A 26,460-nucleotide genomic window follows, 5' to 3' on the forward strand; every position below is an offset into this window, starting at 1 on the left:
GACCCTCCCTCCCCGGTCCGGTGCTCTACCTCCCCAGCCCCGGGCCGCGGTTGGATAATGCACTTTGTTTACCTCGCCCGGGCCGAGTCATCCAACTGGGAGGCAAGCGCCCGCGCCCGGGGCCGGGAGCTGCAATGGCAGTGGCAGCCGGCCGCGGGCGCGGGAAGCCGCCCCGGGACTGGCAGAGGCGAGGCTGATTGATGGGCACCTGGCTCAATGAGGGCGGCCCGGGCGGGGAAGGGGCGGGGCCTGCTCTGGGCTGAGCCAGTCGCGGGTGCCGCTGGGGGGGGCGGAGGCGCCGTAGAAATGTGTCGGTGACATTGAATGGGGAGACTGAGCGCGAGCGAGGCGCGCGCGCGCACACACGCGCACACACGGCCCCGCTCGCTCCGAGATCCCCGGCCACGTAAGTAACTATTAATACCGCCTCGCAGAGAGATGCGGGCGTGCTGAGCTCGGGGATTGGCCTCGGGCACCGTCGGCCGTCCCCTTCAATTTTAAGTACACATTCCTCTTACCTCCGGTTGGGGGAAGAACAAAATAAAAGAAGAAGAAAAGCCGTCAATTTTCTCCAAAACAAACCCCGCCAGGCAATTTGGGTTGAGGGTAAGGGGAGACGGAGTGGTTGCAAATTATTCCAAGGCGAGATCCAGTTACCGAACGAGAAAGGAACAGCGCGGGTTGACTGGGCTGGGGGTGCATCCCCTTCCAGGGCCGGGAGGACCCCCCGGAAGCTCGGAGACCATTGATCTACCCTTGTCCCTGCCCGCACTTCTCGCTTTATTCGGAGGACGATCTGGAGCGCGAGGGAGCGGCGACAGCATGAGCCGGTGCTGACCTCCGCCCGGCGGGCCAAGCCCTGGGCTTTGCCGTGGTACCTGTGCCCGGACCACAACTCTGTGCCCAGCTTTTGCAATCTTTTGTTGGCAGCGCTGACCGCTCTAAGTTAAATGCTCCCTTGCTATTTTTTTTGTCTGTTTGTTTAAATTCTGGAGAGCTCTTACGGTCTTGGAAAAGCCTCAGACGCCATCTACAGTTAAAACGTAGGTAACTACCCTCTCCGGCACCCCCCCTTCCACGCCCCCCACCCTTTCCACCAAAAAAGGGGGTGCAGCGCGGATTCTGTCTGCGGTGCGGCGCGAGCCGGTACCCGTGCTTATTTCCTTTTTCTTTTTGTTTGGTTTCTAACGCGCTGAGACCAAGCAGCGGCCGTGCGCTCCCCGAAGATTGCACAAACTACAGCCGGGCTCCTCCGCCCCGTCTGCGGTTCGGAAGCCTGCGTGGGGATCGCTTCGGGAGACCCGGCGCTGCAGCTCCCCACCTTAGCAACCTGGTTACTCGTCTAGATCCACGCTGGAAGAAGAGAAAGAGAGAGAGAGAAACTAAAAGTGCGAAGATTCTGCAAATCGCTGGCGGCTTTGGGGTAACAAAAGGACCCGAGTTGCTGCCGACCGAGGACCCCCGGGAGCCGGGCTCGGAGCAGACAAGGTGGCCGGCGGCGCCCATTTGGGGGCTTCTAACTCTTTCTCCACGTAGCCCCCTTCCCGTCCCCTCCCCTCTCGTTCCCTTTTAAAATCCGTGGCACCGAGGCGCCTGCAGACGCACTCGCCAGCGACTCGTCTCTCCAGCGGGTTTTTTTGTTTGTCGAGTGCGATCCCCACACTCATGAACATACACAGGTCTACCCCCATCACAATAGCAAGATATGGGAGATCGCGGAACAAAACCCAGGATTTCGAAGAGTTGTCGTCTATAAGGTCCGCCGAACCCAGCCAGAGTTTCAGCCCGAACCTTGGCTCCCCGAGCCCGCCTGAGACTCCGAACTTGTCGCATTGCGTTTCTTGCATCGGGAAATACTTATTGTTGGAACCTCTGGAGGGAGACCACGTTTTTCGTGCCGTGCATCTGCACAGTGGAGAGGAGCTGGTGTGCAAGGTAAAGAGCCCGGGGTTTGCTTTTGCTTTTTTTTTTGTCTTTTAAGAAGATCCCCCCGGCCTTTTGGAGGGGGCCGGAGGGGGCGGAAGGTTGCCGAGCCCTGCAGTCCGGGGGTGGGGGGAGGGAGATTCGCGGGATAATTACCCGTGGTCTCGTTAAATGGGGTTATGTATTTATTTGTTCCTGTTCGACTAGTTGCGAAGTTTTTAGAGCGTTGCGGGCAATGCGGCGGGCTGCGGCGGGGGCGTTTTGGGGAGAGCCCGCGGCGGGGAGGGCGGCGGGACTGCGCGGGGGCCACGGCCACGCGTGCTCCCAAGGGCTCGTGGAGCTCCTCCGCGCGACGCCGGGTCCCGCTGCCCGGGGATTGCTCCCTGGGTCCAGCCCCCTCCCCTTTCCAACACCGAGGAGGGAATCCCCCGCTAATTTTAAGGCGCTGATGACTTGGTTCCTTTCGCAGCCATTGTTCTCAGCAGCGTGCAGGTGTTGAACCTTTGTTCCGTAGGTGCCCCTTCAAAGAGACACACAAAGGTGTCCCCTCTGGCTGAGCCCAGGGGCCCAGCGCGGGGAAGGAGTTCACAAAGAGCTTGCTTCTGCCAGGAGCCTTGAAAGGAGGGTTGGGGGTGGAAATCAAAGCCGCCAGCGCACCTTTGGGTGCAGGAAATTGTGAATCCTTTGGGTCTTTTCCTCTTGTCTCCGTTCCTTCTCGTCTCCAGCTCTCCGAGCCGGAGCCCCCTCGACCCTGCTACTCCACCCCTCAGCACACACCGTTGCCTGTATGGTTTAGAGGCCAGCATTTGGAGCCTCGGGGATTCACAGTGCTAATGCAGAGATGGGCACTTTCCTTTCCTTTTCGTCTTTGACCCTGAACTGGTTGGCGTCTGTGCTGAGTGTGTCTGTGTGTCTTTGTGTGCGCCCACAGGGCTCCAGACAAGGGGATGAGCAGGAGACTAGTTGCAAAAAAAACAAACAAAAAATGAAGACGGTAGAGCAGGCTACCCAGGAATTGGACATAGATCAAGAATTCACTGTTGCTTAATTTTAGATTTGCTCACTGTTGTTTTTTGGGGGGAGGGAGGTAAGGAGGTAGTAAGGAGTGGGGACCCCTGATGTCTTTGAAATGGGCACTCGGCACAGCTGTGCTGCAAATAATGCATCACACTTTTACCATCAACCACAGGCTGCTTTGTGGACTTGCTTTCTTTCACAGGGGACTGGAGTATTTCATTGTGAAACATGGGTTTTGTGAAGGGTCTCCAGTCTGTTTTGCAATTGCTCAGTTCAGACCGCTGGGGAAAATCAGAGACTCTTTAAATATTTCTCTCTGCTTGTACTGAGCATTTGGTATTTTGCACCTTCTCCAAGCTATTGAGACTCAGAGCAGCTATTCCCAGTTAACCAAAATTCAGTAGGCTATTCAGAGCTGGATTGAATTCTCAGAAGACCTACAACGTTGTACAATGGGGTAGTCATCCTTTGAAATGAATGAATTCCACAGAGCTGCCACTCTCATATGAAATATGCACAATCACCCAGCAGTGAGTGTTTTCACTCCTTTTGCTAAACTTCGGTAGAGCATTTTAATATTTTTCGAAGGCTGGAGACGCGTTTAAGTCAAGGGACTCTGCCGCCAAATTCTGCAGAAGCATCTTGCCCGCTATTTCTTTGTTTAAAGGCAGAGGTGACTCTGGCTCCTGCTGTTTCTTTCTCCCTTCAGATTTTTCAAGACATATTTCACTTTGGGCTGACCTTATAGTGTCATTCGTAGACTTGCTCTCTGGCCTGAAACTGTACTTAATCGGCTGGTTCAGTTCTTGCAAAGATTGAATCAGCCCCTCACCAATTACCATGCGGCGGCAAGTGGATTTAAGTGCAGTATCATTGTTCTGCTTGACAGAGGTCATCCCTTTAAGACACAGCAGCTTCTGTTTGCCTGCCTTTTTACCAGAGGTGATGTGGGTGACTTCTTATGCAAGCACAGTTGTACATAACCTAGGAAGCTCCAAGTGGGTTTATAAGGCTGCTTCTATGAGCTACCCTCACGTAGGCACCGTGGACTTACTGCAAGGCTCAGTGAAATCTACACACTGAATTCCAGTTCCTTTTGACATCTTAGAATATAGAGTTCGTGTCTCCTAGCTCTGTGTTGACCCAAGAAAAAAAGTCTTTGCAAAAACAGATCCAAGGTAAAATGCCACTTACAGAGAACTCTATAGAATTCTGTAGGACATAATTTGGGAGAGAGAGACTGGAGGGTCATTTAACCAAAATAATCATGCCTGTTTATTGTCTCCCTGTGCCTACTTTAAGCTAGGCAGATGAAGGAAGGGGACTTTAGGGGGTTCTTAGCTTACTGTTTTCATGGAAATGCTTGTAGCTACTGTGCAGAATGACATAATTACTATCTTGACAAAATGGGCACTTTTTTTTTTGCAAAGGCTGTGAATGATGGCCTAATCTCTGCCTTATCTGAACTGTCACATTATATAACGAAGGCTCCAAATTAAACATTTAAAAGAAGCTGGCAACCAGGCTTATGGCTTGATTTTACACCTGAAGGTGATGGTTTAAATACCAATCCAAGCCCATAAATGCCTGTTATAGCTACTAATAAAAGTTTGGTTCCTACCCATTTGGGAAAACATAAGTACTTGCTTTATTTTTCATACTCTGTCCACCATCTTGGAATTTAATTTAGTCTCTTCTACAAAGGGTATGGCTGCATTTTGAAGCTGCCATGAATTGTTTGATTATTTTTTTTTTTAATTTTAATGTCCATCCAGTTTTTCAGCAGCAGGACAGGATAATAGACTAAAGGTACTGAGCAAAAAAAAAAAAAAACAAAAATACCTCCTTTTATTTTTTAAAAATGCAGCTCGAAGCAGGAAGTATGTTATAAATAATCATAACTCCATGAGGACTGGCGACACAGCCTGAAGCCTGGCTCTTCAGATCCCAGCATCCTCCTTATATAACACAGTGTCTACATTAGCCACTGCAAAGCCTTTATTGCTCTCCGGGAAATTTTTGAGGCTTTCCTGGGTTTCTGCTGCCTGCAGTCTGGGTGTGAAAGTTGACTCAAGCATTTCAGATTCCTAATTGAACGGACCTCTGAGGTCACCGCTCGCAGGTCATCATTTGACAGTATCAGGGTGTGATTTGTGGTCTCTGGGGACACTGAAGTATTCATTCTTAAATTCTAGGTTATAGTGGCAGCAGCTGTGCCACTTTCCTGAGATGCCTTATTATGGTTCATTCACAACGTTACTTTGCTTCCTCGCCGGGGTTCGCACCAGCCCTCCCGAGGTTCTTAGGAGGCCGGTTTGACTCACAGATTTTTGGGGTTTGTTTTTTGCAGCTAAGAGAGACTTAACTCATGGATTCTTAAGGAGCAGCCTGTGTCCCTGGCTGGGTTTTGGAAAGCCCGTGAATCCCCTTAAGACAAATCCAGTATTATACATGCTTTTGAGTGGTCATTGTCAGCTAAGAGGGGACAGAGCTTTTATCAGATTCTCAGATGGGATCTGGACCCAAAAAAGGTCAACCATGTTCTAAATCAATGTCTTCAGTTTCTGAAGAGGAGGGAGGCCCAGTGATTCGGAGGGCTTTATCCCCTCGTGCGGGTTATTGGTGGCCAAGCCAGGATTAGATTCTCAAATTTGATTATTTCTAGGCTAGCGTTTCCCACACACACTGCAAAGTGATGATCAAGGAGAGTATGTTCTAACTAATGAAAAAGAAATTTAAGAAGCTAAGCGATGGTGAACCGATAACATTCAGTGTATTGTAAGAGCAATCCTGGCCTCCCATGCTTCCCAGCAAGGAACCATCGAGCCTGCACCTCACTTCTGCTGCACCAGATAGACTCATCATACTCACATTCCCAGGCAGGTAGGAAAGCCACATTCCAAACCCAGAGATTTGTATCCCTGATTTAGTGGAGCTCTTGAAATGAATGAAGGCGTTTTCTTGTAACCCCAGAAAAATCTCTGTAGTGTTAATTCCTCTTAGATCTGTCTCCAAAAGGTACTGAGGATGGATTTTCTTTCTAAATAACCCCACAATGAGGTGGCATTTCACAGGCTTATTCTGATTCATAGAAAATCATTGCATAACTGATTCATTGAGCTAGATATCTGTGGAGGGGAGAGAGAAAGGAGCGTGTCTGCTTTCTTAATAAGAAGGACTGTGTCCTTTCCTGGCTCTGCCACTGGGGGCTTGATTTGACTTGTTATCTGAGCCTCAGTTTCCACATCTGCGAAATGAAGGTATTGAATTAGGTAACCTTCAGTCTACGCATTTAACCTATTAATTGCTGTTATATTGTATACTGCTATACAACCCAATTATGCAGCACAAAACATGTTGTATACAGTTGCTGTAGCTGTGTAGTGTACTTTTTTTTTTTAAGGTAAATAAGGTGTTATCTGTGCAGCTTGGGATGGGTCACTTTCAGATTTTGCCTTAATTTTTCTATAAACACAGGGGATTAGGATAGAGAGAAAAAAATCATAAACTTATTTGTGATTTGTTTTGTGTCATTGTGTATACAGTTTGTGTAATACAATACACAACTTGTGATACACAACTTGTGTATTGTATTACATCTGGCTGAGCATCCTGACCTTCGTTTTCTCCTATAATCCTCCTGACACGGTGAGTCAATCACTTGCCCTTTCGCACATGAGGACTCAGAGGCTCAGAGAGGTCAAGCGAGCTATTCAATGCCACACAGCTGGTAGGAGGCAAGGCCAGTGTGGTCTGGGTCCAAGTTTGCCCCATGTTTATGGGAGGCATCCACATTCTGTGACTCGGTTGTACAGGATTTGGTTGTACTCTGACTCTTGGTCTTGTTCATCCTGCCCTAGGTGTTTGATATCAGCTGCTACCAGGAGTCCCTGGCCCCCTGCTTTTGCCTGTCTGCCCACAGCAACATCAACCAAATCACCGAAATCATCCTGGGGGAGACGAAAGCTTATGTGTTCTTTGAGCGCAGCTATGGGGACATGCATTCCTTCGTTCGCACCTGCAAGAAGCTGAAGGAGGAGGAAGCGGCCAGGCTGTTCTACCAGATCGCCTCAGCGGTGGCCCACTGCCACGACGGCGGGCTGGTGCTGCGCGACCTCAAGCTGCGGAAATTTATCTTTAAGGACGAAGAAAGGTGAGTCTCGTTCCTGTCCAGGCCCGTGTACTAGAGCAGGCTGCTCAGAGATGTTGGAGTGGACGTTGTGTTTTGCTGCCTGCCGTCCAGGAGAGGAGGAGGGAGCGTGGAAAGACAAAGGGAGGTGGGTGTCGCAGTGTTTGAAGTGCCCTTAGAAAGCAAATTGCCGCTCCTCTAAGAGATGTTATCAGATGCTCACAAGTGCCAGATTATTCCGTGACCCAGTAGTTATTTTTGTCTTGGTGTCTTGAACTCTGAAGGTGGCTGCCAGCCTGTGTGGCACTTTCTGTGTGAATAAAGCAAGATTTTGAAAAGCTCGCCTTCGGAAAGCTCCACGCCTGGGATCAGTTGTTTGTCATTCATTCGTCACTCATTCAACAGATATTTCCTAAGTCTGTTCCTCAGGATGAATTACAAGTCTCAGTACCGTGACTATCAAGTTTCATTAGCTAGTCAATGACCTATAAAGGAAATGTTACAGACCCTACATACACTTATGTACTGGGTCAGATGGGAACTGAGGGCTGGGATGTCAGTTCTGACTAGGAATTGGAGAGTCAAGAAAGTTTTTATAGGAGAGGTGATTTTGGAGCCAAGACTTGAAAGATGAATGTGTTGTAGGCAATGTGGGAAGGACCTGTGTTGCAGGTGAGGAACCTGCCTGCGCACATGCCTGGCAATGTGAAGGTCTCGGTTATTTTAGGAGACGGCCGGACAGGATGCTAGGCATCTGGGCTTCATTCATGGTTCTTCCATTAACTCATTACATTCTATTTAGCAGATCCCACTGGGACCCTGCTTTCTCCTCCAGCTGACTTTGATTGTAAAAACTCTTTCAAGTTACTTTTTTTTCTTTTTAATAATGTGCTTTTTTAGAGGAGTGGAAGCAGCTGATTTATGTCCATTGCTGACTATTCCAAGGATTGTTCCAGGGGCTCTGCATACATGATGTCATGGAATTCTCCGGACTGCCTTGGGCATCCTCAGCTCCCGTTAGCAAAGTGTTTAGTGAAGTGAAGGTTCCATTGTCACAAAGCTATTAAGGACCATCTGAATACCAGGCTAGTGCACATCATTCATTCATTCACTCAGAGAACATTTCGGGGCTCCCTTTTATCCGTCTGGAATAGATTTACTATCAGACCTTTCCATCTTCCATTTAGTTGGCCATCAATCCCAGTGGCCTGTGGTGTATTTAGACGATTGCTTGTAGAAGTCTCATGGCATCCAAATGAGAGAGACCACGTGGTGTGTGCTTTGGTTTTTCCATCTTCATGGTTTGAGCTAATTGGGCAGTAAATGTCTGGGAAGCATTTGGGGATTAGCACAGGTCAAAGGACCTGTGGTTACTTAACCCAAATGGAATAATTTCATGAACTTTTATAATCCAGCTGAGTATACAAAGTGCAGAGAGCCCCTGGATTTCCTGGACCCACAGAAGTTGATTATTGTTCCATATTTTTACCCATAAAGGAGTATCATAGGAATCCGTGGTGGCCAATATCCCGGTCTCTGACAGTGGATGGCATTTACCTTTATGAACAAACTAAAGAAGGTCGGGGGCGCTATTTGAAAATCTAGAGTGTGGGGCGATGGTTACTTTTCTTTCAGCTCAGGTGTGTCTGCCCTTGGAGCCTGGAGACCCAGGTTCTCATCCTGTTTTTGCCTTTACTCCACTCTGTGACCTTATATTGGTCCCTTCCCCTTGGCCTCAAGTTCCTCATCCTTTTATTGTCCTGGCTCAGTTCTACTGGCTCTAAGGTCTTCCCGAGTTCCAACACTCAGGCATGTGCTGCTTTGAATATTCTCATATGGAAAGATAAATATATATCTGACCCCAGCGGAATACTGACAGAGAGGTATCCTCTTTGCCCTTCAGTGTTCCACCATCCTTGAAGATCTAATAACTCTAACTACAAAAATAAGAGGTAATATTTGGTGACCTCTATAAGCTCCTACCATAAGGTTATCATTTAACACACTTAATTCTCTCTGCAAATTGGAGAGGTGAGTATTAGCATGTCCATTGGGTAGATGAGGGCTTCAAAGTGTAGCATGGCGAAGTCTCAAAGTTACAGACATGAAAGAGCAGAAATAAGGACATATTATCTCTGTTAAGTCAGCTCTCAAGAAATTCATTTGGCCGCCACCAGGAGTCAGGACAATCAATACTGTCTCTCGTGGGGATCTGCATTTTTAAACATCATCTTTGATTCTGTCTCTTTAGAGAGGAATTTCAGGCATCAGCAAGGACATGGGGTGGGTGACCCATCCAGGCTTAGCACAGCCGTGGTAGACACAGATTTGTGAAGTGAGTCAGAGTAGGCTGGATGTTCCCAGGTCACAGGACATGGGAGCAGAAGCAGACGCTAGAGGTTCCATGCTTCAGCCCTTTTGTTTTGCCACCAAGAAGCAGAGCCCCAGAGGTGAGGGTGCTCACCCCAGAGCCCACAGCCGTCTGGAAGCAGATAAGGGCTGAGTCCAACCTCACGTTTGCTGGTGCAGGGATTCTCCCCCAGGCCTGCTTGTCCTTTACAGGAAGACGTGTAAGACTGCTGATCAGTGCACTGTGGCAAAGCCAGAGTCTTTGATGTCGAGGGGCTGGAGAAGAAATACCCACGCGTAAGACGCTTCCAACACGAGAACTGCGGGGCTCTGATGCTCAGTCTGGAGTTATGTTTGACTTATGCAGAAGAGCAGACCCTTTCTAGAAAGAACTAGAAAGAGGCATCTCATGTGAATGTGAAACCAGGACACCACTGGAGCAGGCGTGTCAAAGCTCAATCCTTTTTAACTCCAAAGAGCATTTTCCTTCTGAAAAACACAACCTAAGTGACAGGCAGGAAGCTGGTCTTCATCTGTTTGCAGCATGTCTGAGCACCTGAGCCCGAGCAGCCCGGCCTCCCGAAGGACCATCGGGGGGAAGGAGAACTCCCCATGCCACAGGCGAGGCACCTGGGCCACACAGGAGCTAGGTGACCTTGCTCAAGGTCTCACAACCAGTCCGATGATGGAGCTAGCCTAGAAATCCTATCATTTCCTTCCAGAGCTCTTTTTCTGCCCCGAATCATGCTGAGGTACCAACGAACTTGCTGTGCTGAACACGACATGTGTCTCTGTCTGGGCAGCTCCGAGAAGGTTGCTGTTTCCTTTTCAAGGACATTCTGAATGTTTTCATCAGTAGCTGACAGGACCTTTTTAATTTTCACCCAACCATCAACTTTTCGTAAAAGATGAATAATGCTTAGTGGCCTTCTTTCATCTTGTTTGGTTTTTAACCTCTCGACTTGGGACTGTGAGACAGGTTTTGTCACTCAGCATATTCTAGTTCCCAGGGGCCACCGAGTTTCATGGTAGAGTCTCTTTGTTGGTCTGCACGGTGGCTGTGTGGCAACCTTGCTTGTATTTCCTGAGAAGAACAGGACTCAGGGGCCCTGGGATCTCTTGGGGGCCATGCTGCTGGCAGCCTTCACTTTTGGTCCTAATCAATAGGACCTAATCCATAGGTATTTCAATAGGACTAAAGCTTCTTCCTCTCTTGACAGCAACGAAGCGTTAGAAACAATAGGTTGAATTTGAAAGCTTTTGAAAAGTTAGGTGACGGCGTCTGTGTCTGTTCTCTGATTCTTAATGCATTGGTCCTATGATGGGGGGGCGGGGCATAGAAGAGACTTAGGAAGCACTGCTTTATTAAACTTCAAATCACCAGACACTTCTTTTGCACTCTATTTTTTTTTTTTTTTTTTTTTTGGCTGCGTTGGGTCTTCGTTGCTGCGTGCGGGCTTTCTCTAGTTGTGGTGAGCGGGGGCTACTCTTCGTTGCGGTGCGCGGGCTTCTCATTGCTGTGGCTTCTCTTGGTGCAGAGCACAGGCTCTAGGCGCACAGGCTTCAGCAGTGTGGCACGCGGGCTCAGTAGTTGTGGCTTGCAGGCTCAGTAGTTGTGGCTCGAGGGCTCTAGAGCTCAGGCTCAGGCTCAGTAGTTGTGGCGCACAGGCTTAGTTGCTCCACGGCATGTGGGATCTTCCTGGACCAGGGCTCGAACCCATGTCCCCTGCATTGGCAGGCGGATTCTTAACCACTGCGCCACCAGGGAAGCCCCTCTTTTGCATCTGTCTTCTCTCTCTCAAGGATGTGCTTCTTGTTCCTTGATGATCTTGAAAGTGATAGAAGGTGAAAGCATTACGTAGTGATATTGACTGTGCCCCACATGGTTCAGAAAGAGACCTGCCTCCGGGCTGACTTCTTATGCACAGATTTTCCATTCTGGACCATCTGTAACTCTTGAGTCCATGGCCATCCATGGGAACATTCTTAATGGCACTGTCATCACCGCAAGTCCAGTTTCCCACAAGTGGCTTTGCAGACATCATATACAAATGACACCCAATGTTCTATTAACCCTGATGCTAGGGTGCCTTCTGCTTCTGTGTTGAATCAGCAGCACCTCAGATTCTTCTGCTCCTGTTTTATTTGTTTATTTTTATTTTATTTATTGTTTTATTTGAGCTAGATTCAAATTCTGGCTCTACCACTTATTAGCTACCTGATTAAGTCATTTCATGCTTCTGAGCTGCACTTTCTTTCCTCAAAGCAGAAATAATAATTGCATCTCTGTAGGGTGGTTGTGAGAGTTCAGTGAGATGATTCTGTGACTCACAGGGCAGGGCAGGCACTTACTAATCCACAGCTGCTCCTAGAGTCATTGATAAAATGGTACCGTTATGGAGGAGCAGTTCCCAGAGAATGGAGAATGCAGTAACCATTTCCATGAAGGTGGAGCCCTTGTGATGGAAGGGTTCAGATTTAAGCCACTTCCTCCTCTTTCTTTTCTTTAATTATAATCACTGGATCCGTATTATGAGGGCGCCTGACAGGTCAAGTACATGTGGTGTGGAACCTGATGCTCAGAAGGGCTAGAAGGTTGACGCGATGCACCAAAGGCAAGGTGGACAGAAACACAGGCAGGGAGGGAGGGATCCTGCTCCAACAGGCCTGGACCGGCCACTGTGCTTCTGCCCCTGTGCTGCTGCCTCTCCTCCCTGCCGAGATGCTTCTGCAGGGCAGAGCCTCAGTCATTTTGTTTGTGTTTTGAGGAAGTTAAACCCCTATCTTGGTTGAACTCGCCCTGGACACACCCTTTGCATCCCCAGTTCCTGTCGTAAAATCTGAGATGGTCTGTGTGCGTAGGAGGGGCCCCTGTTGGTTGGGGCCCTGAACCTGAGGAAGAGCAGTGCTCAAATTCCCAGAGGGTGTGCCTGCGTCCTGCAGCCCCTCTCGCCCTGCTCTGGGGTTAGAGGGGTCTGCTTGGTCAGTCTGCTCCTTGAGGCGCATGGTTCAATCCCAGCCTCTAAGGGACAAGGCCAGTTATGCCCGTGGAAAGTGAGTTGCTGTCTGGATTCCAATCTCTCCTCTTGCACTTATTCATCACCTTAGCTTTGACAAGTTACTTCACCTCTTCTGCCCCATTGCCTCGTCATAACGAGAGGACTTTGCTCCTGAAATTAAGTGAATTAACGGCAGTGAACCTGATGCTGGGTGCACAGCTGGCCGTCAGCACGAGATCCTGCTGCTGTCCCTGGCCTCGTCTGCACGTGCTGTCTGGCCCTCTGGGTGACACGGGGCCAGTCTGCTGACTCAGGACGTAAAGAGCCCTTTAAGCTGGTGTATCCTGGGGCTGCAGCGGGGCCACCTGAAGAAAGCGCCAGGGGCAGGGCTTGTGCCTACGGCAGTCCCCGTTTGCCAGCTGGATTTCTCCTCTCCCTTGCCACCCCTCACCCCAGCTCCCTGCCCCCAACCACAGTTCAGTGTTGACATTTCTTTGCCCAGAAATACCCCATGTGAAGGAGAAGACGGCTTCTGTACATGTTTCTTCTTTGGTTTGGAGATCATTATCTCTTGACGTCACAGGTCTCATTTCCTCTGCTTTGTGGAAGCCGATCAGTGCTGTGTCTGCCACAGGGGACCCTTCGGAGGAACCCAGCGGCCTGGGGTTTTCGGTAGAACAAAAGCCCTCTGCCCAGGCGCCAGAGGACCTGCACCTCCCTGCGGGGTGAAGGCCTCTTCCCTCCCACACCAACCGAGGTCAGTGCTCTCTTTCCCAGGTGTTAGTATCTATATGAGTCCTCCCTTTAGATCTTCCAGGTTTTTCTCACCTCTCTTGGGGCTCAGCATCTAACAAAGTACAGAGGGCAGGCACTGGATCCCTGGAGACCAGACTCTGGTTTCTTTCATTAATAGTGATTTACGTTAAGTTGTAGGCTCACTGGATTTTAGGGAAACACCTTGCCTTTTTGCTTTGAAGGAGCCAGAACTCCTGGAATTCTCTTCTTCATGTTGACCACTTTGATGTACAAGGGGCCCATCCTTAGGGAAAGCTCCTCTCCCCAGATCTTTCTTCTCAGGATGTGTTGGTGACACCCTCCGGTAGCGCCCACACTTGCCTCCGTCATAGCGTGTCTCCCGTTCTGTTGTTATTGTCTGTGTGCATCTCCAGACTGTCCTCATCTCCTGCTGGCCTGGGAGCTCCTCGGGGTCAGAGGCTGTCTCATGCGCACGTGGTGGGCACTGAATGACTAAAAATGCCTTTTACTGAGTAGGAGCCGCTCAGATTGGATTCTAATGACAGAGTGAGGGGGGCAGGGAATGTATTGATCTAATGGTCGTCTTGGTCATGGCCCAGATGGGAGCCCAGAATGACTAAAACTTGGGATCTCCCACGTAGACACCGTTTTTCAAGAGAACTGTTTACAGAGCTCCACATCAAGGAACAAATCATTCCCATTTTGATTTAATGATTTATGCAAAAGTGACATTTATCTAAGATACCATTATCCATGTCTGCGGTGGGTGTCATTTTATTTACGAAGGGCTTCAGGTCACAGTTAGAGGGGAGGGCTTCCTCAAGGTTCTGTGCTTAGAAATACACTAAATAGTGGAAATCCCAGCAGGATTTCTGGCTGGGCTCTTTACTATTGGGGCTTAATAAATTAGCTCACAGGCTCGACTGGGACCCCTCAGGCAAATGGAGCAGAGGGCACAGCAGTGAGATTTTTGATTCCTGCACTTGACCATTTGACCTTGGCCTGCCTTCTCTGACATGGGTTGGAGATGATAAACTTAGGGTATCCAGCACAGAGCCTGGGGCACTGCAGGGACTTAAAAAGGTACCTGTCAAGCATTCAATCCCAAATCTGTCACACTGAAGTTTAAGCTAATACTTGAGATTAATAAAAACAGCACTAAATTAAAAAAAAAAAGATACCTGTCATGACTGCTGTCCGTCATCCTCTATGGCTGTGAGCCTCATACCCCAGCAACCTGTAGATTCATTTATTTGTTCAACAGATATTTATGGAGCACGTGGTATGTGCCTGGCACTATTCTAGGTGCTGGAGATACTGCAATGCCGAATGAGACAGAAGCCCCGCTCTCACGGGACTTACATGTTAGTGAAATAATATCTAGGGTCCACCATGTACCAGGCCCTGTTCTAACTACAACACAAATGAATTTCATCTGAATTAATTACTATATTTAAGTGAAGCCATTTAAACCCAGTAAGTGAGTTCTGCTATGGTTATCACCATTTTACAGATGAGGAAATTGAGGCTCAGGGTCATACAGCCAGTCAGCACAGACCTGGGGGTTGTACCCAGGAGACCTGGCTCCCAAGGTTAGGTCCTCAAATGCCACGTTAGCTGCAGAAATAGATGCTACGTAAAATACACCCTTGTGCTCAACTCGTAGAAGGAATTTTCGTATGCAATTAGGCGACAAATGAACAGCACGAGGACCTGGCCGGCTGGAGTCGAAGTAAAGCTCAGGACTCGGTTTTCTCAGAGCAGTCTTGGCAGACACAGACTCGGCCACCAGTTAACTAACCCCACGGGCAGTCCTAATACGTCTTGTTGTTCCACTTTGTGGAGTGGGTTTGGTTTCCTCTGCAGAACTATAAGCTGTGGTCCATTTATTATTTGGACCCTCATGCCTAGCACAGGACTTAGCATTATAAGTGCTGGTGAATGTATGACATTTGACTCAGTGGGGGGGATGAATAGCCCCATATACCCTGGAGGCATAAATATTATAAGAAAAAAATCCCCTAAATATACTGCTGGAAGAAGACAGTGGATGGAAACACATTTTAAATGTCCTTTATCCAGCCCTCGTGGGAATTTCTCTAAACCATGCACAGAATCCAGTCTATTTGAAATTTCTTTGGATTCTAGACATTGCAGTTCTTGAGCAGTCACGCCAAGATGCTCTGAGCTCTAGACAGCAGGTTAGAGCTGGGGGCATCTCACAGACGCGAGAATCACACTATCTTGCAAATGTTTATTAAGCACCTGTTATGCGCTACTTGCTGTGCTAGGTATTGGGGATACAAGACTCAATACCAGAGTCCTCCCCTAATGGAAGACACAGTGCAATGGTTATTTTTAACACCATGTCAGAGAGGAAGGGTGTGCGTTAGAGAGCTGTCTGCAAGCAGGAAGAGGATATTCCAACAATGGAGTGGGGTGTAGAGAAGGATTATGTCAGGGAGGAGATGGGCTCCTTCACAGGGCTGTTCCGAGTGATGGAGGAGGGAAGGGGAGGGGTCCTGAAAGTGCCAGGAGTAGGTGGGGAGGGACTGCTGGGGAAGGGTACTCTGGGGTGGGGTGGGGGCAGAGATGAGGCTGAAGAGGTCTAGGGCCTTGGCTTCATGCCTGGGACCTTGAACTTGATCTGAAATTCAGGAGGAGCCATTGAAGTTGTTTTCTAGTCAGGGCTGGGCGGGGTCACGTTGTGATTCCAGAAGTGTGTGTGGAGGATGGACTGTGGATGGACATCCCCTTCAGGGTGCTGAACCAGGACTCAGGCAGTTGGGGGCGGGGGAGGGGAGGGGGATTTAAATCCAGCCCTTTTATCTTTGCAGCTAAAGAAATCAGGAGGGGAAGGTCCTTCCCCAAAGTCCTATAACGTGTTAGTGACACGACCAAGAGCAGAACCCGGTTTTCTGACTCCCTGAACTTGCTCCGTCTCTGCTCAGGCCACCTGGGGAAGCCCCAGTTTAGGACCCTGCCCAGGGAAGCATCCCCGTCCGGCCCCGTGTGTGGACCAGCCGCTCACAGCGCTGAGGCCTGCCCTCACCCCACCCCACCAGTGGGGCATGGATAGGAATGTTCTGGGCCCCAAATCATCCGAAACAGCACCTCAGGATGTGCCTGCCTCTTGGAAGAAACTGGGCTGGTGGCCCCTTGGGGCAGCGCTGTCCAGCATGGAGCAGGGATGATTGCCTGGGAAGCTTTCCTGAGAGGCTCAGTCGACTGATCTGGGGTCGGGGGAACCTCGGGGACCCGGGTCTCAATGCAGGGGAGCGAGCGCTGGATGGAGTATCATGAGGAGTCCGAGCTGCGTCTCCTCCCTTGGATGTCCTGGCCGTTCCTATGACGACGGCAGGCAGGCTGCATGGAGGGGGGGCGGGGTATGGCTTCCCCAATCCCACCACGGCCCTGATGAGTCGGACGCGAACGTGCGTCTGCACGCCAGCTACACAGGCTTTTACATCCTGGCTGGGCGGGCGGTGCCATGGAAACACCTGGGTGCTTGAGTCCGCTTGGGTTTCTCCTCCCAACTGTGCTGTTTCCCAGCAAGTGACTTCATCTTTCCAAGCTGCAGATTTCTCTGAATCAAAGCGGTGCGGGAAGCACCACGTCCCAGATTGTGGGGTGGTGTCGTAGGGCAGTCAGAGGATATACTGCCTTCTAGAACTTACCAGCCCTCCCTAGGTCCCCCTCCCCTTAGACTTCTCCCCCCCCCACCCCCGAGTGGTTCCCTTACTGGCTTACCTGCTGCTCTCTTGCTAATTTGTGAGCAGCTTGATCTAAGTGCTAGGTCTGTTCACTGAATCTCCGGGAGCTGGCGCATCGGTGGCTCTCAGAGGTGATTGCTGGAAAGATCTATACACACAAGAAACAGAGGCTCAAGGGAGTAGTGATTTATTGGGCAGTTTAGCGACCTGGGGAGTCCCAGTGGTGGCTGCCAGGCTAGCAAAATGCAGCCCATGGTGCTCAGAGGTCTTCCTTGAGTCCCCCCAGCAGTAGCCCCAGCTGGGACCCTTGCTTGACAACTGGACCGGCAGCCAAGGGTGGCTTTGCAGTAGCGGCTGTGGCGGACTGCGGCTGACCTTTCTCCCTCGACCCTTTGCCTGCTTGGACCCACCCCACGGAACAGCCTTCAGTGACTTCCGGACTTCCTGCCCAGGCCAAGCCCACTTGGTCTGGCTGAACTCCCAGCCTGGCCCCTCCCTGGCTGACCCTGTCCTGATCTCTTCCTGCTGAGAGCCCAGGGTGGGTTTTGAGGTTTAAAAGCAAAGGATGATTTGCTTGTGTGTATACCTTTTTTCTATTTTGGATAGAAGCACTGAACATGGAAATCCAGGCTCTGTCACTCACTTTCCAGGTGGCCTTGGACAAGTCACATCTGCTTTCTGTACCCCAGTTTCTTCATCTAGTAAACGGGCAGGTCCAGCTACCACCATCCACCTCATAAACTATAGCACTTAGATCATGTATGTGATGGTTTTGTAGGTGCTCTGGTGCTGAATAAACCCGGGGCCATATTTGTCTCCATAAACCCAGGGTCTCCCTTAAGAAGTTTCTCTGTCTTGGACACCAAGTAAATCTGTGATGTTGGTGCCAGTGTGCCTTTTGGAGAGGACACTGGCATTAGAATCCTCCTGACGTGGATTAGAGCTCAGTTTTTTCAGTTACTCTATGTATGACCTAAAACATTTCATTCTCTGTGCCTCACTTTCCTTATTTTTTAGGAAGTGGCACATATAATATTTGCCTTTCAGTTTTGTCATGAGAAATAAGATAATGTAGACTGAAAAAAATCCCAGCATTTTATAGATGTTTAATTCGTGGTTTCCTGTTGTTGTTACTACAATTATTATATCAATATCAGGATGTTATAGAGGACGGGTTGCAGTCCCTATAGCTTAAGAGTTAAAGGAAAGGTAAAATCGGGAAATCTGAAGCTAGAAGAGCTCTTTTCAGGCCATGTACCATTGGTTCTCATTTTACAGAAGGGAAACTGAGGCTGAGGTCGATTTCGTGCCCCACAGGGAGCCACTCAAGCCTCTGCTGAGAGCGGGCAGGACATCAGGTCGGGGCTTTCAAGGCGGGTGCGGATGCTCTGTGCGGGTGGGGAGTGGAACTGCATCCTGCTGGTTCTGGCTTCCTCACCTGGCTCGGGATCCGAGAACAGGAGGCCTGGCACTGGGCTGGGCCTGCACCTGGGACACAGGCGGCCCCCGTGTAAGCCTTGTTCATTCAGAGGTTGAAAGCAAAGCAGGCTGTTCCCCGCCTGTGCCAGGGACAGGTTGCAGAATGCACGCAGGGATGCAGCTTGCAGGCCAAATCAACCCTGCCATGGCTCAGGGCTCAGGGCTCTCTCCTCCAAGAAGCTGCAGGAGATAACCACTGTCATTTACAGCTCTTTGGCCACACAAATCTCCACCATCCTCCCTTGTCACTTTCAGGAGTCTCTATTCTTCACGTACCATCTCTGGTCTCATCACCTCCATGAAGCCCATCCTGATTACCTTAGTCAATACTGAATAATGTGAGCAGGAGTGAGCGCCACATATTTGGGGGAAGAATATTCTAAGCAAGGGAAAAAAAAAAAAACAAACAAGTGCAAAGGGCCCAGGAAGGTACCAGGGCACAGAATTCATGTCCATTTCAATCTTCCTGAGGCTCGTACATCTGTCTTCCCCTCTAGGCTTTGGGGCTGAAGGTAGGTTCCTTATCGTAATAAGAAGGTTAGTTAGTTTCCACCACTTTTTGCCGACTTACTATGCTACGCTCCTTGATAGATGCTGTACTTGCATTGTTTTATTTAATCTTCACAAAACCCGAGATGATGGGTGTGACTTGTCCTGTCTGTGTCTCCCGTGACTAGTTTATTTGAATGACTAGGGCCATCTGATGCTCCCGTTGAGTTTTATGAAAATCGATTTCTCTGCCTGGAAATTCCTAATCCCCAGACTGATCAGGAGCCCTCAGAAGCTGGAAGACTGTTCATTCATTTCCTCCCACTCTGGCGGGCGCAGGCGCTCCGCCGGGCACTCCCTGCAACACTCCTGAGAGGAGAGGGTGAGGCCCCCCCCCCATCCCCGGGGGTAAGCTGAGCCCCAGAGACCTTCTGAAGGGCCCTGCAGTTGTGTGGCACGTCTGTGGGGACCGGAACTGGAACTCCAGCCGGGCTCGGGCCCACGACCTATGGGCACCCCGGAAGGTCCTTATTTAAAGACGTAATCCAGGCTTCTTGCCTCGACCCTTGCCTGGGAGTGATGTAAACAAGTTCAGGATGTTCCCAGAGAGGCAAGGTCAGAAGAATGCCTGGGGCGCCGCATTTCCTCCCCGTCCTTTTCTAGGCTTCTCTCAGCCCACCCCGGGGGGGACGCCTGCACGCCTGCGCAGAAGAAGCCGGCTCCCTGACCCTGGGGCGCGTTGCGCCTCGTGAGGGGGCGGCTTCGCAGCCCCGCCAGCCTGGGTTGCGTTCCTCCGCCCGGAGCTGCAGCGACGCGGGTCTGGCATCAGCTCCCCGCCCGGAGAAAGGCGAGCGCTCAGCCGCTAACTAGTCTTCCCCACAAATGAGCTGACCTATCCTCTCTATTAGGCTCGGTGTCCCCGTAAAGGAATAATAATTCTTGCCTTGGAAGTTGATTTTATACATCTTAAAAAAGAAAATATATGTAGATACCTACTCATGCTTAAATGCAGAGACGGTGTTTGATATCTGGCACTTATTGTCAGAGGCAGCATTTGAACCCGGGCCTCTCACCTCAAGACTCGGAACTGGCCTGGCTTCTGTGTGGCTGTGTCGCTACCGGCCGCACCGAACGCCATGTGACCACAGATCCGGATGCTCCCAGCCGGAGGCTCGGCCTCTGAAGGGAGGAGGAGGCAGGGGCCGACGGATCAGCTTAGGGGCAGCGGAGGTCAGCGGCGCATGGAGTGCTTTTTGATTAATTAATTTTTTTTACCGCCCTCAGATTCCTTAGGTATTTGCATAGCTCCTGAGTCCTCGTCTTGAGTTTGGGGAGGGGAGAGGTGAACTCGGGGAGGGGGTTAATTGACAAGAGGGAGACCTTAACCGTTTTCGAAGGCCCTTGTCCATGATCTGGAGGAGGGTTCCGGAAAAGCGGTGAGGATGAAAGTGGGGTCCCTGCTGCCCATGGGAGGGAGGGGGTGGGGTTAACGGGGTGAAGGAGAAAGTCGGAATCTAGGGGTGTGACCCGGAAGGAGATAAGAATGTAAAAAGGGCTTTAGAATCGGCTTACAGCGAAGAGCTTGAGGTGGGGAAGCCCGTCCCCTGAAAGGTCCTGGACGCCACATCTCCCTCCTGACCTCACCCTGCCAGGCACCTGAGGTGTTGTAATTTACAAAGCCCGCCCCCCGTAGAGCCTTCACCTGGCCTCCACTTAGTCCTGGGAAGGTGTAACTCCTTTACCCGGAGCAGGGGCCGTTGTTCCTTTCGAGGTGAGCTCCCGGGCGCTCCCGGGGCTCAGCAGCGTGACTGTCCCTTTTACTCTTCGATCGAGGGATTGAGTGTCTACTGTGTGCCGGCTACTAGTCTAGGGGCCGGAGATACCGCAGGGAACACAGGTGGTTTTCTCCACGTTCAAAGTGACCTTAGCCACCTGCCCGGGAGCCCCTGGAGGTGGCGAATGAGGTGAGGACCCTGAAGCGACCACTGGCATCATAATACAGAGTATCAATGCAGAACCGTGGACGTGTAAGTGCGTAGTATTCCCGGCGGTGATGAGGGGATGCGGGATTCTGGGATGGGGCGCTACTTTGTATAGAAGGGTCAGGCAAGGTCTCTTTAATCGAGTGCATTTATTTGACCAGAGACCTGAAAACACTGAGCGGTGCATGTATCTGGAAGAAGAGCATTCCGGGCAGGGGCCTGGGTGGGGTGGGGAGGACCGTGTGCAGAGGCCCCAGGAAGGACAGGGCTTGGTCGGCGTATGTGAGGACTGGTGCAGGGTCTGGAAGGGGGTGGGGGGCGTGTGGGTGAAGATGGTCGTCCCCGCTTGGACGAGTTGAGACAGCGGCGGAGGGTTTCGGCGGACACACCTGGCTCCAAACACGAACCTTCTGGTTCCAAGTCTCATTCCACCGGACGATAGCCCCTCGTCACACAGATGCGACGGCTTATTATTGTTATTTGCCCTGCAATAATTCTTCCCATAGCTGCTCTGCTGCCAACACGGTGAACCTGGAGGTGAGGGAGCCTGGCTGGTCCCAAAGCTGGGCAGGAGCTGCTGCTGGTGAGGGGGGGCGGGGAAGCGGCAGAGAGAACCCACTGCGGCCTGTGGTTTGCGGCCCTTCCCCTCTGCCCTGTGGGTTTCACTGACTCACCTCCAATTTCTGAACATCTGGTGAGGCTGGTGTGAGTCAGCTCCACCTGCCACCTTAGATTAGAAAAAGGAAAAGGAAGAAGAGATCTGTTTCTAATCCGCTCAATTCCAGATTAGCACATCTAGACCCTTCCTATTTTTACAGATCATCACTAAAGGGGGAGGAGAAGGGCATGTGCGCTCCAGATTATAATAGAATATGGGTGAGCAGATAAAGAAGATGTGTTGCTATATATGACAGAAGCCCAGAATGTTAAAACTGGCAGAGACTTTAAGACTGTCTTGTCCAGATGGTTGCACAACTGTGTGCATGTACTTAATGCTACTGAACTGTACACTTAAAAATGGTTAAAATGGTAAATTGTATCTTATGTATATTGTACCACAATAAAAAAAAAATTAAAAAATAAAAAAGAAGACTGCCTTGTTCGGTACTCTGCTTTAAGGCTGAGAACAGAGATGTTTAATGACTCACCCACAGCCACACAGCAGATAAGAGACGTAGTATGGCCTGGAATCTGCTCTCCTACCTCCTAGCCCAGCACCTTTTCCAGTGACCACAACTATTTCTTGCCCATTGATGGAAATTAGGACCAGGAAGTAGTCACCCTTTGGTCTTGGAAACTCCTGTAATCCAAATATAGGATCTTAGAGTCAGCCCAGGGTTTCATCAGACCTTTTGCTCTAGAGAGCTCCGAGCAGTTCTCCTGGGAATAACTTGAGCCTCGCCTCCCTTCAGTGGCTCTTAGGGGAGCTGTGGTGACTGCCTGGAAAGGCTAAGACCTGCAGTTGGAGAAAGAAAGAGAAGTAGCAGTGGATGGACCTGAGTCACGGGCTCTGATTCAGGAATAAAGCCTTATTGTGGTTTCTCGAGCAGTTTCCTATTCTCGGCTCATCTGAGCCTCCTGACACCTCAGGGCAGCAGGGTAGATGCTTTGATGGGCCCTTTTGAGATGAAGGAACCAACTGATAGGAATGATACTGACCTTGTAGGACCTCGTTGGCACTATCCATGCGGTCCCAACCCCTAACTCTAGCCCCTCTTCCCCGTCCCATGTCCCCTTCGTGGCAGACCATCATCAGTGTGAGGGAATGGGATTAACTGAGTTTACAGGGACTTGGCAGTGGAGGTGTTCTGGCCAGGAGAGTGAGAGGAGGGTGTCAGTTTTAAGCACTGAAAGGTTAATAATGCCTAACTTTCCACTCAGAGAACAGCAGGGCAGGGACACAGGAATTCTTGGGAGGCCCCTGGGCTAAGGAAGGGATGCTAGGCTAGGAGCTTGGGGGCACTGAACACATGCTTATTTTGTACTTGGTGATGATATCAAGTCCTTCTACAGAAGGTGAGAGGTCGGTTCCAGGGACTCAGAGTTTAACGCAGGATCTCTCCACCTCCGTTCTTCCCCATCGCACCCAGGAGAGCCCTGCCTCCATCAGCGAGCTCAGTGGTCCTTAACTGGTGGGGGAAAGGTTCACACACACACCCAGGTACCCATGTGAGACAGAATCACATATGTGCTGGCACAAGTGGACTATCTAGTTAACCTGAGTCACATATGTACCAGGTCAAGGACCAGACCCTAGGAGTGTGATGGGCAGGACGGGAGGCAACTTCAACAGGAAATCTTGCAAAGAAGATGAGGATGTTGGCTTTGGAAGGACTAGGTAATGGGTTGCACTCCTGATTGAATGTTCCCTGGCTCTGCCTGTGTCCTAAGAGAGGCAGCTTGGTGCAGTGGAAGGAGCATTCAGGTTGACTTAGGAATATGTGAGGTCAAGTTTTCTCTATTTCCCAACTAGAAGGCTCTGGGCAAGTTACTCAAACTCTCTGAGCTTCCATGTTCTTTTCTGTAAAATGGGGTAATAAAATCCTTTACGTCCGAGTAAAGGGCTGTTGCGAAGCCAAAATGCCGTTGAGTGAAAAGTCCTGCTCCTATGTTGCATCGTGTTCGCCACAAGCTTGCCAGAAGCTGTGGACAGAGCTTCTGTGAGCTTCCCAGCTGGTTGGATCTGAGTTCAAATCTTGTGTCTCCCCATCATGACCCAGGTGTGACTTTGAGAGTGTGACTTAATCTTTTTCTTCCTCGTCACTAAGATGGGGCGATAATAGTGCTGTTTTTGGTTTGTTTGCTTGCTGAAGGTTGCAGTCCCCCGGCAGATCATAAGTTTCATGCAGAGTCTTTGCCTCCTGGGTCCCCAGCCCTGGAATAGGGTCTGGCACGTAGAAGGTGCTCAATAGGTAGCGTTTGTCTGGGCCAATGAATGAATGGTCATCGGAAACATGAGATGTAATGATGGGATTCGTGGGTCTCAGAGCACCCTTATGAGCTCACGTTTTCCTTCCTTTCTTGCAGGACTCGGGTCAAGCTGGAAAGCCTGGAAGATGCCTACATTCTGCGGGGAGATGATGACTCCCTGTCCGACAAGCACGGCTGCCCAGCGTACGTCAGCCCAGAGATCTTGAACACCAATGGCAGCTACTCGGGCAAAGCAGCTGATGTGTGGAGCCTGGGAGTGATGCTCTACACCATGTTGGTTGGGCGGTACCCTTTCCATGACATTGAGCCCAGTTCCCTCTTCAGCAAGATCCGGCGTGGCCAGTTCAACATTCCAGAGACTCTGTCGCCCAAGGCCAAGTGCCTCATCCGAAGCATCCTGCGGCGGGAGCCCTCAGAGCGGCTGACCTCGCAGGAAATTCTGGACCATCCTTGGTTTTCTACAGATTTTAGCGTCTCGAATTCAGGATATGGTGCTAAGGAAGTGTCTGATCAGCTGGTGCCGGATGTCAACATGGAAGAGAACTTGGACCCTTTCTTTAACTGAGCTCACGCCCCACAGTGACTTAGCAGGTACCAGGAGCAAGAGAGGGCAGTGGAGAGGACTTCTTCCAGGGAACACGTATCGCCTGGTTTGGTAGCAAGAAAGACACTGACACTCACAGGCTTCTTGGTTCAAAGAAGGAAAACCGTCAAGGAGCTGACTGAACATGTAGCATGGGGACCAGAGATGCGGGATGGGGGCGGCCTCCGGGGTCCTGTCGGATGGGCGGGAGCCCCCTGGAGCTTCTCTTGCCTAATGGAGCCCCCCCGGAGACTACCCCTGTCAGTTAGGCTGCTTCCGCCTACCCCACTTTCCATTTTGTTCCAAAATAATTGCAGATCCTGATAGAATCAAAACTCTCTGCCTCAAACATACATCTTGGCATCGCACTGTTAGCATTTAACTTCTTGTCATGATTCAGGGAAGGTACCATTGGCCAAGGGTTTTTTTTTTTTTTTTTTTTTTTTCATTTTTAAACAAGCCAACCACCTATCTGATAATTCATGGGGTTCGTTTAAAAAAAATTCGGTGCACACAGACTGACATGAAACCTGGGTGCTAAAACTAAAAGAAAATAAAAATCCATTTTGTGTCTTTTAATTGCGTTCTTCAACTCATTTCTTCTAAATAAACATTGAATATCCTGATCAGGAAATGACATGTTAATACTTTGCTCCCTGAAGTGGGAAAAAAAAAATCTCTCCTTTAACCCACTATTCTGTTTTGTGTCCATTGGTTTATGGCAGGAAGCTATTAGAAGTCAAACTTCCAGATGCATTACAGCTATCATAGTTTAAAGAAAGAAAAAAGAAAGGAAGACGAAAGAAAAAGAGAAATTCAACTCCTTTTTTTTTTTTTTTTTTGGTGAACGATGAGGGCTGCGTTACAGGCATGCCTCTTTCCTGAGATGATAGTGTTAGTGTGAGATCCTGGATGCTCTCGGAGTCTGAAGCTTTTGTAACACTCTGATCTCAACGAAATATTTTGTCTTTGTGTTATTGGCAACTCGTGAAACGAAGCAGGTTGTCCCACACGTATAAAATACAGGGCAGCTATTGAGTTTTCTTTACGGAGTATGATCTTTTTTGGCTTGGAAGCCCCTCTGGTTAGGACAAAAAAACCTCAGTCGAGACAAGCGGGAAGGAAAATAAGCTGAAAGCTGGGATGATATAAATAAAACAAGCTCTCTATCCCCATACGCACCTTTGTATTTTCAAGAACTCTTCTATTTATTAAGGAAAATGTCACATTGTGATGTATTAAGCCAGTACTTCAATTACGGGTTAACTTGGGTAACATGTTACATGCTGTAGTTAACATTTATATATATTTTTTTCTCTGAGTATTTCTGTCCCTGAAATAACCTTTTATTTGGCTTTTCTAGCTAGCTTTATTTGATTTCGAGTGGCAAAATTTTTTTTTATGGCTTTTCTATTGCTGTATGATACAGAACTCTTTTGGCATCAATATTTGTGTTTCCAGTACCTCAGTTATTTGGATTTTACTGCCTGTATACGTTTTGTGAAATGGTCATGTTTTTGGGTAGGTGACACGTGGACTCTAGTATGTAAATGTTACTTGAATCTGTGCTTCATTATAGTACGTGGCATGTATGTTCAGACCTTGGATGCTTTATTCCTACTTAGCAGGATCCCGGCCTCACGTTCCCAGGAGGGCGGCTTATCCGTTCATTGTTGGGAGACAAGGAGGCCATGGATTTGCTCTTGATTCTATTTTGGTAATGGAAGATAAAAAGGAGAGAGGGTTTTTTACATTCTGAAGATGGGGGTGAGTCAAGAAGGACCTATTTTTCTTCCCTCTCCCTTATTTTTTAAGTCCCCTGTAGGAGGAAAGATTGGTGACATGCATGGTGGGAATCTATGGCCTCTGGTGCTTTGTCCTGTATTTGGTTTCATGTTTTTGTCCTAATCTCTTCAATCAATAAACTTGTGCGTATTTAACTAAACCCCTGGGGTCTGGCAAATGATGATTTTCTGCTATTTGGGGTTTGAGACCACCTCACAACAGCCAGGAACTCATCTGTTCTCTTAGGTTGCCACTTTTTTATGAGGGAACCACTATTATTATTTATACAAAGCAAAACTACCTTTCTGTCGTGTTTGGGCATATG

At 49.6% G+C, this 26,460-nt stretch overlaps 1 protein-coding gene across 1 annotated transcript; it reads left to right on the plus strand.

The window, feature by feature from the left end:
- The first annotated feature begins 341 nt into the window (after window positions 1–341).
- Window positions 342–26,295, plus strand: TRIB2 (tribbles pseudokinase 2). Its single transcript, XM_082851824.1, has 3 exons — window positions 342–1,935; window positions 6,801–7,093; window positions 23,864–26,295. The coding sequence occupies exons 1-3, from the start codon at window positions 1,666–1,668 to the stop codon at window positions 24,330–24,332; spliced, it is 1,032 nt and encodes a 343-aa protein (XP_082707950.1). The 5' UTR covers window positions 342–1,665; the 3' UTR covers window positions 24,333–26,295.
- The last annotated feature ends 165 nt before the right edge of the window (window positions 26,296–26,460 follow it).

This window comes from Leucopleurus acutus, assembly GCF_964270905.1.
Source record: "Leucopleurus acutus genome assembly, chromosome: 12".
In the NCBI taxonomy this organism is placed as follows: domain Eukaryota; kingdom Metazoa; phylum Chordata; class Mammalia; order Artiodactyla; family Delphinidae; genus Leucopleurus; species Leucopleurus acutus.

Excerpts from the sequence above, each read along its gene's own strand:
- TRIB2 (XM_082851824.1), top strand. The coding sequence starts at position 1,666 with ATGAACATACACAGGTCTACCCCCATCACAATAGCAAGATATGGGAGA. Across the intron at positions 1,936-6,800 it reads GAGAGGAGCTGGTGTGCAAG|GTGTTTGATATCAGCTGCTA; the intron begins GTAAAGAGCCCG and ends ATCCTGCCCTAG. Across the intron at positions 7,094-23,863 it reads ATCTTTAAGGACGAAGAAAG|GACTCGGGTCAAGCTGGAAA; the intron begins GTGAGTCTCGTT and ends CCTTTCTTGCAG.